Here is an 18548-nt window from a genome sequence, read left to right as displayed (position 1 = left end):
CCTTGTAGCCAAACTCTTACCTTCATTGTATTGTACTGCTATAAACCGAGTCCCCATCCTGAAGCCTGTGTAGGCTTGCACTGTCTTTGAGGCAACATTGAACAGTTGACATGCAAAAGATACCACTACCAATACCACCCCACAAACCAGAACTTTGACAGGAAAACACAGCAAGGTTAGTGAGTCAGCATTGGCATCACTTCAGGGGCCATGGCACATTAACATAAACACAAGAAAATCTGCAGACGCTGGAAATTCAGAGTGACACACACAAGATGCTGAAGGAACTCAGCAGGTCAGGCAGCATCTGTGGAAAAGAGTGAACAGTCGACATTTCAGGCCGAGACCCCTTCTTCAGGACTGAGAGGGAAGAGGAGAGATGCCTGAACTAAAAGGTGGAGGGAGGGGAAAGAAACTGGCAGGAAGGTGATCAGTGAAGCCAAATGGTTGGGAAAGGACAAGGGTGGGAAAGGACAAGACTGGAAAAGAAAGAATCTGAGAGGAGAGTTGACAACAGGAGAAAGGGAAGGAGGAGGGGATTCAGAGGGAAGTAATAGGTAGGTGAGAAAAAGTAAAAGGTCAGAATGGGGAATAGAAGGTGGGGGGAATATCTGTTCCTCAGAAAGAGAAATTGATATTCATGCCAACAGGTTGGAGGATACCATATAATAATGGCATTTTCATTTGACCAATTCCACAATCTCACCTCAGAGTTGGGACTGGTCAGAAGTTAGATTAAGAACATTATAAGTTATGGTGAGAAAAAATATTTTTTAAATCTTCTAGGAGAAGTTACTAACTGGAGAAAATCATGTGCAAATTTGTGCCTTCCATTTGCTAAGCTTAATAAATCATGACAAACAGGAAAAAATAGGCTTAATAAAGCTTTATTGCAATATGTTTGTACACGGTACTGTTGCTGCAAACTTTTGAATTGCCAGAGTTATGGAGAGAGTTAAAATATGGGTTTTTGTTGCCAGTTTCATAACATTATTTTGAATGGCACCAGAGGACATCGCAGTACTAGTTGAAAGCCGCACAGATAGAGGGTTAAGATCAGGTGGACTGATGCTCTCACCCACTGGTAATGTGGCATCGAGGCTTCCTAAAGCTGAATATACAGTATGTTATCTGTGGAGTGAAGTTCTACAACAGTAGTTTCAAGTTCTTAAAGTAAAAACACAAGACATATGCAATTTCACACACAGATGTAACATGTAACAAACTCCCGTACCTATTATGAGCAATTCATGAAGTGAATAGATGACCATGCATGGCTTTTTTTTAAATTACAATTCACAGAATAACACTGCAACCAGTGTGTCTGATTTATCTTACACTATACTACACAGAAACATCATGAAGAGTGACATTTACACAACTGTACAGCATTATCCTTCTTTATTTTTATTGTTCTTAGAAACTTGCCCTTTCTACTTTACAAGACTTTTTTAAAAACTCCTATTTTCTTTACAATTTCCCCCCCATATTAATATAAAATGGTGTTAATATTTCTGAAGATATTTTCAAATTAAGCAAAAATTGTGTACGTTTATTTCTTTCTCCTTTAACCACAAGTGGAGATGACTATTTGTGGTGTTGCTTCAGTGTTTAAAAGTTTGAGTACGTTCAGACCAGGATACCACAAGATTATGGACTTTGTTCCAGCAGACCTTGGGAAGGACTGGTAAACTATATATAGCCTGATCATATGCATCGCTATATCAGTAAAAGTGCAGAGTTTGTGAGGAAGCCTAGCCTCGGGTTGAAAAGGATTACATCTTGAGAGTTTCTTTCTCAAAATACATGCTCGCTTTTTTGGGGATAAAAAGCAAATAAATTCAGCTTTTTCCACACACACCAGGAAGCTTCATTACAGACTACGTAACCTTAGAAGAATCCAATGCTTGTGTTGCCAATATAATGCAGTCACCTTTTGCATTCCAAGTTAAGGAGACAGTTGCTAAGTTGAAGGCCAAGACTAGGCTAATATATTAAAGGGAAATCTTTCTGTGCCTAACCATATTTGAGGTATTATCAGGTAGTAGCTCTGTGTTCTTATTAAAGACATACAGCACTGAGGAAGTCAATCTTAATACTGACATCTGGAAAGTACAAATTGACTTTGGTGAGTATTTGAAAAACAAGTTTTACCAACACCATAACCACCATAAAATAAATTGGAAAGCCTGAAGAGAAATGAGAAACCATTGGCAGTGTTGCAATAATTTTCATTGTCTTCTGCATTTTAACCAGGCAATACCAATTTAGTAATGTTAAAATATCAAATACTTGTGATGGCTTTTTAAAAAAATCAGTAAGTTAATTATTTTAGCACATGACAAAATGCAAAAAGATTAGTAATACCAAGATGAAAAGCACATCGTTCAAAGTTTCATAGGACTGTTCAGAAAAAAATGTAACATTTAAAGGGTGTTAGTTGTCTTATTTTATGAAAGTTTTTGTAATAGAAATGCAAAACATTATTTTGATCTAACTGTTGATGGTATTAAGAGTATTCTGCTTGAGCAGACTAGAATTTTTCTGCAGTCTAGCTATTCTAATTCTATGGGCTCAGTATTTGTGGGGGGGGGGCAGGGTGAGAGTTTACTTTATTCAAGTTAGGAATCTTGGAAGAAAAATTTTCCTGGATATTGAGCAACTTTTCTCTCTCTGGTTACTGCTTGTAACCAGTCTGGTTGGCAGCAGGCCAGCTGTATAATGGGACTGAAGATGGATCAACTGCAGTTTTCCATTCTGATGGCTGGTAGGTGTTTCTTAGTGTTGTAAGAGGGAGAGGGCAGAAGCGAGAGCAGAGTGATTGGTGGAAAGCAAGACCTAAATGCTGCTTTTTTTTTGTCAGTAAATTTCTGTGATGCAATTAAGCTATGGATTTTTCTCACCTGCTGAGTTTCCGCAGAGTCAGAGCAACTGAGTTGCCTATGGTTAAACAAATAACCTCTTGAAATGTTTAAATATCCATTCCTTTTGGATTTCTCGGTTCTTCATCCTTGTCACATACCGAGTAAAACTGAGCTTGGTGGGAAATCTACAGATAGTGTTATTGAAAATGCCTTCAACCCTCGTTTTTTTATGGTGGTAGACTTTGTGTGGCGGGAATAGTATAGCCAAGGAACTGTAGATGCATTTTATAGATGGTATACACTGCAGCTGTGATGCACTGATGTTGAAGAAAATTATTATATAAAACGGAAGATAAGAGTTCTAGTCAAGTAGGCTGGGAGTTGTTAGCTGGGCCGAATCTCTGTTTCGGGCTTTTTCTAAATTTGTTCTCAGGTGTTGTTTTGTATCTTCAAGGCCAAATGTCTGCTGTTGTTATTATGACTGATAGGTACTCTGCCATTTCACTTCATGCATTATAGCACCTATTGTAACATTGCTGTGAATATTTTCAGTAACTGTCTAAAATAGTAGCTATACAAATCTACCACATAGCTGCAGATTATAATCTCAGTTATCATTGAATGAGAATTCATTTCCAATAGATTTTCACTGTATTATTAATTGTGCAGTTATTTACCTTTTTAATGAGGGGCAGAATGGTTGCACTGCGGTTAGCATAACGCTATATAGTTACAGTGGTTGGGGTTTGATTTCTGACACTGTCTGTGAGGAGCTTGTATGTTCTCCCTGTGACTGTGTGGCTTTCCTCGGGGTGCTCTGGTTTCCTCCCACATTCCAAAGTCACATGGGTTAGGGTTAGTAAGCTGTGGACATGCTATGTTGGTGCCAGAAGGATCACAACACATGCAGGCTCTCTCAGCACATTCTTGGACTCTGTTGGTCGCTGACACAAATGACATATTTTGATCTATGTGTGACAAATAAGCTAATCTTCTATGTTCCAGTATTATCTATATGTAGGCATCTTCTGGTGTACTACATAAATATTGATCAATTCCACTCTTCTAAACTCCTGATTTACAAGTACAAGTCAAAGATTGGGCATTCTCCAGAGGCTACTATATGTCCAGGCACTACAATTGCTTTGCACCACATATAAAACACACACCAGCTCCATTTACCTGAATGAATTCAGTCCCACCTACAAAATGCATTGGAGTTACTCGACTAAGGGCAATTCAACAGCTTATCTCATACACCTAATCTCTATCCTCAAGCAAGATCAGGGTTGTAGGCACATGGGAATACCACACCTCTAGGTTTCCCTCCAAGTCAAACAACATCCTGACTGGGAACTTCATAGCCCATTCATATCATGGGTGTGAATCCTAGAGCTTCACTTGACCTGTTTGAAATTATTTCACCAAAAAGACTGTAGTATTACTAAGTAATGGCTTATCTTCACCTAAGGGATAGGCAATAAATACCGGCCTGGCTAGCTACGCTCCTTCCTACTCCGATTCAAAACTAAACAAGTTCAAATGAATAAAAATAATCCAATTTTGACTTCTGCCTGGTTTAAATGAGGCATGGGACTGCTGGAGGGAGTATCTGGAGAAATAGGTTCAATTTTGGTATTATGGTAAAAGCAACTGGTAATTCTTTGGATGACACATAACAAGAAGATTAAACTGGCATATTTTCTACAGATCAAGACACAACTAGCCCCATGCTTCATTTACAAAGTTAGTTCCAGAATACTCTACATAAATTAACTTCTTATTAACTTGTTGCTGTTCTGTCACATTTATCAATTAAAATTAAAGATGATAAATGTATTTTAGACTACCTGTTCAAGTGTGCCTTGTGCAGGAAGGCACAGAGTCGACTGTACTTCCTAAGAAGGTTGGCGTCATTCAATGTCTGTAGTGAGATGCTGAAGATGTTCTATAGGTCAGTTGTGGAGAGCGCCCTCTTCTTTGTGGTGGCGTGTTGGGGAGGAAGCATTAAGAAGAGGGACGCCTCACTTCTTAATAAGCTGGTAAGGAAGGCGGGCTCTGTCGTGGGCAAAGTACTGGAGAGTTTAACATCGGTAGCTGAGCGAAGGGCGCTGAGTAGGCTACAGTCAATTATGGATAACTCTGAACATCCTCTAAGTAGCACCATCCAGAGACAGAGAAGCAGTTTCAGCGACAGGTTACTATCGATGCAATGCTCCTCAGACAGGATGAAGAGGTCAATACTCCCCAATGCCATTAGGCTTTACAATTCTACCGCCAGGACTTAAGAACTTTTTAAAAGCTATTATTAATGCTTTTTGAGATAGTGATTTAGATGCATATCATATTTTTTTTTTACTGAGTTAAGTATTGTATGTAAGTAGTTTTGCTACAACAAGTGTATGGGACATTGGAAAAAAAGTTGAATTTCCCCATGGGGATGAATAAAGTATCTATCTATCTATCTATCTAATCCTCTATTTTTTATCTAACATATACAGACAAACAAATTAATCTCAATTTGATTGGTTTAGCCTTCTCTTTCTAGAGTTTCACCATTTACCAGGAACAGCTACTTCCTAATTTTAAGAGCTTCAGTGTTCAGGGGTTTGTACCATCTTTGGAGTTAGTACAGCTGACTGAGCTTCAACTATACTAATGCCACAAAAAGCAACAGCATCCAGTCATGGTGAGGTCCCTTTCATCAAAACCATGCTGAACTTAAGTGATATTGGAGAGAACATATGCTGCTATGTCTCATCATTAAGTTGCTCAGGAAGGTAAGGCGTAGAAACAACTAGTAATTTAATTCAAAGAATTACAGACTGATTTCTAAAATTTGAAGATAAGTACATTAAGTAGAAACTAGCTATCACCTTCCTTCATTTAATTTAGAAATTCAATCTTTGACAGTTTGCTGCTTGCAATCCATGATGTTTTGAGGTAAAATCCATCAGATCTTATACTTTCTCCCTCCCTGCCTCCTACCTCATAAAAAGTCCTGCGACATTAGCACCAACATATCCCACTGCTCCATCAAACAAAACATATACTCACATAGCACAAAGCCATAATTCTTGTAAAAGAAATTAATAATTAATTTATCTGAATTACACAATAGATTTCGTTAACATTAAGCCAGAGTGAGAAATGGTCTTTCCTCCTGAGCAGAAGGGAATTTAGGTTTTAAACTGGCACCTTCACAGCACCAAGATGAGGAATGCAATGTGCAGATTTAAATATTTCTATAATTGACAAAACTTTAAAAAAGAAACTTTATTGATTTGGTAGAACAATGTCATAGCCAGAACCAGCTCATGGCACGTATATAAAAAATAAAACTCTTGGCCCAGCCACTTTTACCCTTGAATTTATTCATTGTTTCTACACTCAACACTATGACATTTTCAAAACATTGGGTAGGGGACAAGGCTACATTAAAACAAACTACAATATTATCCAATACTGATGGAAAGATTATTGACTTGAGAAAGTAACTCTGTACTTGACCTGTTATTTTGGAGCCTCAAATTGCTGCAAAATCTATTCAAATTTGCTTGCATCCATTCAATGTTTTATTGACTTTTATGTGACACCACTACCCCTCAATGGTATTTATTATACTTTCTATACATTAATAAACTCTACCACTTTCTCTAAACTTTTTGTCAACCTTTGAATAAATATTTCCTTCTGATTGCTACTCTTTAAGCTCTAGCTTCAAGGACAAGAAAATCTCTCTTCGAATCAAGTTTGGGCCCAAGTGCATCAAGAACACAGTTGGCTAAAATTCTGAACTAACTGATTACAAATCTAGCCCCCTGAAAGCTTCAAATAATATTCAGTTACAACTCAAAACATTCTCAATACTTAACTGAAAATATCCTAGGTTGACATGGTCATGAATCTTCATAACATATTAAAAAATTACACGAGATATTTTATTCAAGTGAGCATCTCTGATGCTTATTAATATGTTTAGGGACTTGTCCTATGCCAGCAAACCAGTATTGAGGGTTCCTTTACCTGTATAGTTAGTAAGTAATTTAACCAACTTGAAGCAAACTAAGCAAATAAGCAGACTTATATCTTCCATTCCTCACTGGTCAACACCAATCCAACAACTCAAGCCAAATAATCAAGTTCAAGAATCTATTTTCTGTATTAACCTAATTGAAGGGAGCAAAAATAATGCATGTTATGCGAAGGAATTGGGGACTGTTTGCGCATTATCAGGATTCAACTTAATGGCTTGTTTTTCTATCAAGTGATTTCATTCCCAGGTGCAATACATGTGTATGCTGTTACTGAGACAGTCAAAACTTTGCAGGTTTTTATACAAGAATAGTACCTTTGCAGAATTTATGCTATCATTCACTTTTTGAAATATTGTATCCCTTTTTGCCACAACTGCTCCCTTTATTTCAACGTTCAAGCCAAAATGGGGTATCCAGACCAACAATTGCCATGCCATTCTGGAATCAAGGAAGCGTGAGCCATGGCTGCCCACAGCATATTGGGAAAACAGCTTTATATGTAGCTGTATCTTAAACATTTAGTTGCCAAATGCTCTTGGAACTTTCTACATTTGTGAATGATTAAATTTAATTTGTTCTGAGCTCTAATCAGCAGCTAATTAACAAAGTCCATGTGCACCATGAACCTTTATTTCTTGAGGTACCAATGCATTCTGTGCCATTAGGATGCTCATAATCAATTTACCCCAATTACCTACTCTTACTGAAAACGGTCAAACAAGTTTTACTTGTTAAAAACAGCTACGACATTTATTATTTAAAAAGGGGAATTTATCCTTTACAAATATCATCCCTTTCAATCTTGAATAATTAAATCAACTGCTGAATATAGTGATGCCTATTGACTGTATGGGCACCTTAAATCTTCTTGCTTACCCAGCATTCCATAAAACTTTAGAAGGCATTCCTAGAAACATAGAATATAAAACAATGGCAATGATACTCCCAAGACGATAATAATAAGACCAAAGAGGCCTACAAAAATAATACTATTTAGAATTGAATGGTTCCTTGTCAAGTTGTATTAAATCCTTTTTTTGGATGTAGGTTAGGTTTGCGGCCAGCCAACATCAGCACACTGTCTCCTTAAGGCCTGGTTCTTGCACTTAAATGGTGCATTACTGCTACACAAATAGGTCACAAGTAAAGCCAATGTAAACAAAACACATACAACAGCTTACCCATTAAAGGTTTCTAATCACTTCAGTTAGATTTTTTAAAAAGCAATACTTTTACCTAGGAATAAATACTTCCAAACAATCCTGTTTTTTTAAAAAAAAGCTGTCAGAACTTTAGTGCCAAATGTGCCATCTCTTTCTAGCTCATTTCTCATATGCATCATATGATGAATGGAGCTGGGTGATGACTGGATACCACGAGCAGCAAATGGTTGCCAGTTGAATGGTTTTAGCTGTGCCTTGGTCAAGAGCAAGTGATGCTATCTGTTTTATTTCATGCTCCGTGCTCTTCACACTTGCATCTCAGAAGTGCTGACCAAACCAAGTGCTTTGGCCTCTTCTGGTGTCAAGCCATTCTTTAATGTTCTTCTTACTATAAGAGAGAAATACAGATACATTAAGATCACGCCGTTATTCAAGGAAATGCGGTTTCAGAAATTATTGTTTAAGAATCCATCTTTACAAATCCTCGTGATATTTGCAAAGCAATGCAAGCAATGAGGAAGCACACAAGGGAAAGGATAAAAAACGGTCAGGAAAACAAAGTAAATCAATCTGAAGAAAAGTAAATTATGTATGTTAAACAGGACTGTCTATATGCTCTCTGTGACATTCAGCCACAATTTGTAGATAGACGAACAACAAAGCTGGACTGATGACTAATCGGTCTTCCGTTTCATGGAATGTGTGAGTGGAACAAGTCATGAGTGAGTCAATGCCACATATTAAAACTATTGAAGGCTCCTTTCAATAACCTGAGGATTGAGTAGGCTGCTGAGACAGAAATTGGCCAGACTGCATTCACTGGAAAAGGGATAACTAGGTATGTTTTCATTTTCTGCATAATTTCCATTTGAGCAGACTGGCTAAAACTACATTTATTTCTTCAGTGCTACAACAAAGATATTGTCAGAAAGTCAGTATTACTATGTCAAGTGGACTTGAGTTGCAGGCCAAATCAAAGCAGTGGAGTCCAGGCCCCAGAGTGTATTGAAACGACAGAACCTGATGCTTGGATGATGATTTAAGTGCCAGGCCGAATCGAGAAAGATCGGGTACAGGCCGAATTGAGGCAGCGGGGTTGAAGCAACTGAACCTGATTTTTGGCAATGGGGCAGACTGAAAAGGTCAGGGTGTCAGGGCCCGAGGCAAGGGATGAGTTGGTTCAACTCGCTGCTCTGCCCTGAACTAAGGGTCTATGAATGGACTCTTTGCAGACTTCAGTTCAGACACTATTTGCTTGTGTTTACTGTTTGCATGATTTGATTCTTTCTCTATATATTGGGAGTTCGACGGTTTTTGTTTTTAAAATGGGTTCTTTTGGTTTTCTTTGTTTCATGGCTGCCTTTCAGCCATTCTGCATTCCAGATACTTAACACTCTGAGTGAAAGGGGTCTTCCTATATCCCTCTCTAAATCTCTTTCTCTTTTCCCTTAATATATGTCTTTTAGCCTCATCTCCCTCTGCTATGAGGAAGTTTCTTGCAGTCTGCTGTCATATTTCATACAAGGTAATAATGTCTACTTTTGACCTTGTCCCTACAGTTTCCTCTGTCTCCTGTTGATGGTTTGGAAGTCTGTAATACACCCCCAGCAAAATAATGACAACCTTTGTTGTTTATTTTCTCTACCCATGGTGCCTTGCTGAAGAGCCTTCTGGATATCCTCCCTAAATATTGAAAGTGAATGTAAAGAAATCATATTGAAGGACAAACAAGGATGTCACCTCTGGTATTCTGGCCAATATTAATGCCTCATTCAGTGTTTCTGTAAAGGATATGATCTGACCAGTGTTTCAACTGCTGCTTGTGGTTATGCTACATTTTCTGCATTTACATCACTGACTGCAATTCAAAACTACTTAATTAGCTATAAACTACTGGGACACTCTAAAGCAATATAAAAGATGTGATCATCCAAGTTTTCTTATTATGACTTTCTGAACTAGAGAGTTGTAACCCGAATGAATAGGCAGGGAAAAACTACTAAACCAGAGTAAGTTTAACCAATGGAGACGTAGTGAAACAAGTTAAATTAGAAGGTAGGATCACTTAACAAAATATTATGATTCAAAGCAGATGTAGGAAGGCAGAAAGCTTCCACCCATCACGTTTACTCTCTTCTAGACAATACAGCAAGTCTAGTTGACTTGATTTACTACTGCTTGATATACTCCAGCGTCTAAGTACCATAGCTAGTCACCAATTGAACTTCTCATTTGGCGATCAAAATTCCATTAATCCCAAAATGAATAATTCACCGCAGATTTGTGAAAAGGAGTTCCATATACTGTATATATTTTTAAAAAGTGCTCTGCACCTCTGAAACAACTGACAGTATTTTTTTATTGCTAGATGCCATCCAAGACTCTTCAGACCATTGAGATACTCTCTTCTAAATTCCAGGCAGCTTCATTTACTTTTACATTTGCTTTTTATATTGAATGTACCTTCTGTATCTGTAAATTATTTCTCCATATATAATCTACCAACCTCCAAGAGGATTTTGGAGGCTTGCCTGCCTCAGTGACCCACAGGACTATGTTGGTTGGAGTCAGGGCTTTATGCTTTGGACCCTTGTAGGGTTACCATGCCAAACAAAAGGGTAGAGAACAGATTAAGAGTGGTCCACCAGTCTTCCATGTTCAGGGGTTCAGCTCAGGGCTAACAACTCAAATAGGTCAAATACAATTGTTACAGAAACAGCAATGAAGAATCCTTGTACATTTGAGTGCAACAGTATTCCTGATTTTTCACTCAAGGCTTGCGAAACTGACAGTAGTGAAAACAGAGAAACTACTGATACAATGAAGGAAGCCCTGAACCCAGATGGAGGAACTTCATTGCTGCTCTAAATGCCAGCGGACATAACAAGCATTGAATGTAATCTATCAAAACCATTCCTACATTGAATGCTATTAATTCTCTTCTTAAACTTCAGTGTTCTGAGTATAACCCCAATTTTTAATATATTAAATATATTTACAACTATACTATGCATTTTACCTTGTTTAAAAACTCTCAAATAAGCCTTCAATATATTGAGAGAAACTTTTCTTTCCTGCACTATTAAAACAACACAAATATTATTCTTAAACATGAACTGCAAGATAACAAATAAGAGTCACATCTAAAATTGGTTAATGACCGACATAACTTACAAGGGACAAATATTCGGTTTTCCAAGTTTTGTGTCCAAGTTAATCCAGGCTTAAAAATTGCTCTTGATTCTTGCTGGGTCATCATAGGTTCGTAGCCTGAGCAGTGACTAAAGGTTTATCACCAATTTAACCATACGATGTATGGTTTTCTTACCGCTGCAGGAAAGACTGCCATCTAATGGCTCAGCCCAAATAGACAACACTCACTGTTAGATACGGTATGCACATGTACATAACCACTGAATGGATTCAATACCATCATTAGATTTGAATGTTAGTTGGTATGCCCAAGTGGCACATGGTACAGCAGGCATTAAAGTTGGACCGAAGGAAACCCATCTGGTAAATACTTCTTGATTCAAGCTAACAAAACAATGGATGAAATGGAAACTAGTAGATCAACAACATTTAATATGTTTATGAAAATGATTGAGGCATTATTGAATAAAAACCTTTATTTATCTGTGTGTTTCCCATTAAAATCATAAAGCAAACCTTACTGGATGTGTATCTAGGGAATAAAGAGGGCAAAATTAGTTTATTTTACTAGAGAAACATCTGTCAAACAATTATTATCATATCATTAAAGTGGCTATAGAACAGGACAAGGAAAAAAATCAACAAGAAAAATATTTTCAGTAAATTGAAAAAGGGACCATGTCTTGGAAGATAAGAATCAAAGATTTCGAGTTAAAACAGTAAATCAGAAATCGTCAGAGATAAGATTGTTCAGATATAAACTGGACACATTCAAGGGAAGAGACAAAGAGAGACTCAAAATGAGAGTTTCCAAAATGAGTGAAGACGTGGAGACAAAAATGAAACAGGAAATGGTGGCTTCGATCCTAAACTGAGAACTAAATTTGGAAAAAAAAAGTGCAGAGCAGAACAGAGAAGGAAAATAGAGGAGAAAAGAAGCTCAATAGAAAAGAGAATACAAAAACAAATTAATCAAGCTTTCTGTGAGCATGAATAGGGATCAAAAAGGACATTTTTTTTTGCAGACAGGGTATGATTGGGTATTGAGGGACCTAAAATACTGCCAATCAAGGCACAATATAGTCTTGATGTCTGCAGAAAGAGTGGAAATAATGGAGTTGTGGACCATAAACTTTCAACTGGCCAGATGCCAAAGGACTGTGATATTAATCCTTCTTTCCAAGATGTGTGATGGTAATAAACCAAATGTCTCCAGGGAAATCAGCTTGAGAAGGAAACAATTAGAGATGATTAACTGAAACAAAATTAATTGGCACTTTTCTATTAAACAGAAACAAATTTTAAGCAGCAAGTCTAAATTTATTAAAGCCAAGACGGGCTCGATTAGAGTGCTTTGTTGAAGTACTGAAATGGACAGACGGCAGTAAAGTAGTTGACATGATATTGATTTGCCTGTGGTATCTGATGAAAAACAAAATCATAGCATTGATCTTAAAACTTAAATGCAGAGGACGAATGCTTAGAATGCTGTTTTAACAACTGGTGGGAAGTAGACTTGACATCATCCTCTAGGGGGCAGTGGTGACCCTGCCTTTCTACTAAACCTGACTAGGTGTCACGGGGAGAACACTAAGTAGCAGGACTTCATAAAAAGATGGACATATGATTGAAAATGACAGATAACATTTAGCAAAGTTGAGTAAAGTTGTACACTTTCAAAGCCCCCACTGATCCTGAGGCCGAGGTGAGAAGATTCTTCAGGAAGGTGAACCATAGAAAGCACCTGGCTCAGACAGGGTACCTATCTGAGTACTAAATACCTGCACTGATCAACCGGCTGGAGCATCCACTGATATCACTGACCTCTCCCCTTTGGCAGTCTGAGCTACCCACCTGCTTTGAGCAGGCTTCAATTATACAGGTGCCCAAGAAGAATGTGGTAACCTGCCTCAATAACTATTGTCCAGTAGCACTTGCATCAACTGTGATGACATGCTTTGAGGGGTTTGTGATGAAGCACATCAACTCCTGCTTGTGAAGCAATAATTATCCACTCCAGTTTACCAACTGTCGCAACAGGTCAACAGCAGATGTCATTTCATTGGCTCTGTGCTCAATACTAGAACATCTGGACAGCAAAGATGCGTACATCAGGTTGATGTTCATCGACTACAGCTTGGCATTAAATACTATCATCCCCTCAAAGCTAACCAACAAGCTTTAAGACCGAGACCTCAATACCTCCTTGTGCTACTGGAAAGTTAGTTCAGATTGGCTACAGCATCTCCTTACCCATCTCCATCAGCACAAGTGCACCACAAGGTTGTGTACTTAGATCACTACTCTACCCACTTTATACTTTTAACTGTGAGGCTCAGTACAGCTCCAATGCCATATTTAAGCTTGCTGGAAACACCATTGTCATTGGCCGAATCAAATGCGGTGACGTAACAGCACATACGAGGGAGAATGAAAAACTGGCAGAGTGGTGCCATAACAGCAACCTCTCACTCAATGTCAACGAGACCAAAGACCTGATTATTGACTACAAGAGAAGGAAAGTGGAAGTAAATGAGCCAGCTCTCATCTGGGAATCACAGTTGGAGAAGGTCAGCAACTTTAAATTCCTTGGTGGTGTCATTTTAGAGGATCAGTCTTTTGTCCAGCACGAAGATAGCATGGCGGCACCTCTACTTTCTGAAAAGTTTGCAAATATTCAGCATGTCATTTAAGTCTTTAATTTCTATAGATAAATGGAGGAGAATATATTGACTGGTTGTATCACAGTCTGGTAGGGAAACACCAATGCACTTGAACAGAAAAGCCTACAGAAAGTAGTGGATATGCCCTGTCCATACTAGAAAGCTCTTTTCACCATCGAGTACATCTACACGGAGCAGTATCACAGATAGCAGCATCTGTCATTAAGGCCCCCCACCACCCAGGCCATGTTCTCTTCTCACTGTTGCCATCAGGAGGGTGGTCCAGGAGCCTAAGGACCAACACTTCCAGGTTCAGGAACAGTTATTAACGCACAGCCATCAGGCTCTTGAACCAGAGGGGAATACCTTACTCAACGTCACTCACCTCATCATTGAACTATTCCCAAAACCTATGGATTCACTTTCAAGCACTCTGCAACTTGTTTTCTTAATATTTATTGTTATTATTTTGTTTTTTTTTTCTTGTTTTGTATTTGCACAGTATGTTGTCGTTTGCATAGTGGTTGTTGTCCGCTCTACTGGGGGAGATCTTTCCTTGGTAAATGGTGACATATACTGTTTGTACTTTGAAAATAATCTTGCTCTGAAGTTTTGAACCTTGAAAATGGCCAATCAAAAATGAAGGAAGCTTACGTTAAACTCTTAGAAAGTCATGGTTTATTCAGGTGTCACACTTTGAAGCTGCCAAAACCTAAGAAAAAGTACGGAAAAGGTCAACTGGAAAGGTGTCAGGGATACAGGAATGCTATTTATATGGATAGATTGGAAATATTGGGGAAGTACCAAAAACATAGAAGTTTAAGGAGCGATTCAACAGCAGTCAATGTAGGAATGGCCTTGATAGATTGTATATGGAGAGCTCATTCACAGACACACAAGGCACAGTAGATAGAAAATAAATTAAGGTAATTGGCAACAAAACCAATGGTAAGATGATGAGCACTTATGTTTTAAATGAGACTAGTTATCGTGATCTTCAAAGCAAATCTTGCATGCATAATGAAAGTAGTTCAACACTGCAAAGATATGAGATAAATATGGTTAAAAGGGAAACTGGGCAAAGGTGGTAGAAAGAGCAGGAGATCTGGACTAACTGTAAAGCTGTGAAAAAGCAAGATCAGACTCAGCACAGATAAAGAACATACATCACACCATAGGATGCTGATTCATAAAGGCATGGTATTCAGTTCCATGTAAACGCTTTAGCCTGATTTTTTTTTTCATGATTAGTGTACAACTGGTTTGCCGCTTGTTGGAATTTAATCAAAAATTATCTTATGTAGCTTGCTGTAAGGTACCTTGCTCTTGTAGTGCAATAGCTTTTGCTGCTGGAGGCCTTTGCACACAGCATTCATTAGCATATTGTCAGCATTGTGCTTTCTGAGATGCACAGTTTCTAGACCTTTGTGTTTTATTGAGTTACTCATAATTGCAATAAAATGAGTCAGAACTCAACATCCTTGATGCTGAATAAAAACTTCAGTTTCCATCTTACACATTGTTCTGTGGGGAGGGACTTCTCACTCTTCCCAGCTCATCCAGAGGCCTCCTACAAGATAGTTAAGTCAAGGGGCAAGGTAATCCAACTTTGGCCCTGGTTTTACTTCAACGATTGAGGGCACAACTAAGACGGCTCTGTTTCTTTTAAGTAGGGCTGCTGAACATAATTTAAAAACAATTCTTTTTTCCCTTTTTTCTTTCTTTCTTCTCTTTCTTTTTCTTTCTTTCTATAGGGATATGTTGGGGGGAGGGGTTAAGGGGAGGGGGGAAGGGTTGATAACTTTTTTTTCTTCTGTAATCATCGAAAACTCAATAATTTTTTTTTTTAAAAAAACCAATTCTTTATTCCAGTGTTTCCCCCAAGTATTTCTGACACTTGGAAAGATGCTGATCTGTCACAGGGCCTTGGGGTGGCGGGGGTTGCTAGTGGTGGTGAGAAGAAATAATGGCAGTGCCTAAAAGGCATGGGCTGTGCCAGAACATTATAGCACAACGCCAGGTGAGAATAAAGCTTTGAATGGGACTCATCCTTAGATTTCCTGATAGGCCTCCTACAGTAATGACACATACATTGTCAGAGATGTGGATTATGAGGAAGGCCGTGAGAAGACAGGGCAGATCATAGAAAAGGCAGATGAAGTTTAATTTTGACAGGTGTGAGCTGTTGCATTTTGTGAGGTCAAATATAAGAGGGAAATATGCAGTAAGCCAAAAGAATTGGGAGGTACCAATATATGGAGGGATCTTGGGGTGCAAGTCCATAGTTCTGTGAAAGTGGAAGCACAAGTAGATAAGGTGGTATCCTTATCTACTTACAAGCAGATAAAGTGTACAATATATTTGCCTTTATCAGTTTGGGCTTTCAGTACTAAAGTTGCAAGATCATTTGTAGCTGCAGAGAACTTCAGTTAGGCCAGATTTGAAAAATAGCAGGCAGTTCTGTTTGCTCTGTTACAGGAAGGATATGGACACTTTGGAGAGGGTGCAAAAGACATTCTTCAGGATGTTGCATGGACTGCAGATAGTAGCTATAAAGAGCAATTGAACGAACTTCGATTATTTTCTCTGAAGCATTGGAGGCTGAATGTGACCTGATGGAAGTATATAAAATTATGGAGGTACAGATATCTTAGACGGTCATTGTCATTTTTGCATAAGCAGAGGGCATACTAGAGACCACAAGTTTAAGAGGAGAGGGGGGAAGTTTAAAGGAGATTTAAGCGGCAAGTTTTTAATTACTCAAAGTGATAGGTGCCTGAAATGTGCTGCTTTGAAATGTTAGTGATGCTTCAGAGCCATTTAGACAGTCACACGAACAGTCCGAGAATGGAGAGATAAAGAACATGTGTACACAGACGGGATTCATTTTACTTGGCTTCGCGGTTAGCATAGATATCGTAGGCTGAAGGGCCTGTTCATCTGCTGTCTGTTCAATATTATAGCAATGGTTACTCACAAGATTTCCTGTTTGCACGGGACCGCTTCCGTTCTCTAGGCACAGCTCGCTGGTTTGGCACTTGAGTCGCAGACTTTACAATCCGATCCATGATTTCATCAGCAGCATCATCTGTGGCATTTGGGGAGTCGTCATTTCCTGGAGTCCATGAGCCAACGTGACCTGGAAGAGAAAACAGAGTCAGTAATGGATTTACATTTTGCGCAATACCAGGGGCTTGATACTGGGTAGCATCATCTCAGCTACTCATTAACAATTCTAACAGGTTGTAGGACAAAACATGGCTGGATTGTAGTTAAAGGCTGCTGGGTAGGTGGAGTGACTCTTGATTAACCAGTTTGAAGCCTTCTGTCTTGCAATCGTCTCCAATTGAAGGGAGAATTCTGAAGCTTTTATATCAGCAGGTGGTCTCTCCACCTCCACCAAACGGCTGAACGTTGAGAGCTTCTGGCTGAGAGAGACCCCAGTCTTATCCAGGCATTCTTCCTCTATGCTGGGTAATCAAGGTTGTTGAATAACCTGTGTGAAAGATTTTCTGCAGGTGTACTGTTTATTAAACTATGAAATGTGGAGGTTGAGGTACGAACACATTTGTGGTTAGATCAACTTAAGCCTTGGCTTAATGTGACATAAGCATTTTACACGTTTATATAAGAGGTTTCTTGGATTCTCCATCACTTAATCTTTTCCTTTTTCGTTTCTTAGGTAGTACTCAAACTTTTAATAAGATAAAGAACTCAGCAAGAAGAGTAGGCATCAGTTAAGCAAGAAGTCAACAAGCCTATGTGTCTTCCATAAGGGGTCAAGTTTAATGGGGACCCTTACCTCGGCTTGCTCTTGTTCGGGTTCGCATGCCCAGAACTCCAGCAGTAACTTCTCCACTTGGTACAGAGGTTTTAAGCACTGCTTTCATACTTTCATGTTCTGCTACCTCTTCTTCATACTCTAGTCCCTGTGGCTGGGTCTCAGTCGAGATGGTTGCAGTATTGCTGGAGAACTTTCCTGTCTACACAACAAATCAGGTAGATGTTGTCATTACTTCAACACAGAAAGGTTATATGTTAGTGTGTTGCATAGTATGAGTCTGTCAAACCATTTGTGGAAGTAAACATGCAATGAAAACAGGATTATATGCAGTTCAACATAATTTAAAAACAATAATACAGTGGATTCCAGTTAATTGGACATACTGGACACTACATTTTGGCCCAATTAATGGCTGTCACAATTAGTTGCAAGTTGCATGGAAATAGTTAAAAAGAAATAAAAAGTGAGACAAACTACCACTTAACTGAGTAATAAATAATGTATTTAAATGAATACAGAACAAATTAGAACACTACCAATACTATTAGTATGTGAGGATGACAGGAAATCTGTGTGGGAGAGTTTTTAAAAGTGGAAAAACTGTTGCTTTGGGGCATTTCCACTCTCTCGATCTTGAACATCCAGTGGGATGCGTAGATGTCAGAACTGGGGACTTCCTTGATGGCCATGACTTCATCTGTGCCTTGTCATGCGTGCCCTTCACTGTCCATGTTATGTTGCAGAACCATCTTATGGACTTAGATCTCACCTGCCCAGTCCACCAGAGCCGATTTCACATGCTAGGACGGGAATGCCCCGTCTCACTGGGGTATGACACCCACTGGCCACCCTCACCTATCGAAACATTGTATTGAGGTGTAGCC

General features: G+C 38.7%; 1 protein-coding gene across 14 annotated transcripts in view; it reads right to left on the bottom strand.

Annotated features, from left to right (window-relative positions):
• Positions 1-871: 871 nt before the first annotated feature.
• Positions 872-18548, bottom strand: part of fhod3b (formin homology 2 domain containing 3b) — a 524056-nt gene continuing 506379 nt past the window's right edge. For all 14 annotated transcript variants that reach the window (XM_073024178.1, XM_073024182.1, XM_073024179.1 and 11 more), the window contains 3 exons: positions 17683-17863; positions 16858-17019; positions 872-8452 (listed from right to left, as the gene is read on the bottom strand). In XM_073024178.1, the coding sequence (XP_072880279.1) occupies positions 8370-8452; positions 16858-17019; positions 17683-17863 (426 nt within the window). In that variant the 3' untranslated portion in view covers positions 872-8369. The remainder of the gene's footprint in view (positions 8453-16857; positions 17020-17682; positions 17864-18548) is intronic.

This window comes from Hemitrygon akajei, chromosome 20, assembly GCF_048418815.1.
Source record: "Hemitrygon akajei chromosome 20, sHemAka1.3, whole genome shotgun sequence".
In the NCBI taxonomy this organism is placed as follows: domain Eukaryota; kingdom Metazoa; phylum Chordata; class Chondrichthyes; order Myliobatiformes; family Dasyatidae; genus Hemitrygon; species Hemitrygon akajei.
Note: the sequence above shows the minus strand (reverse complement) of the source record. Positions and strands in the feature narration are given on the sequence as shown.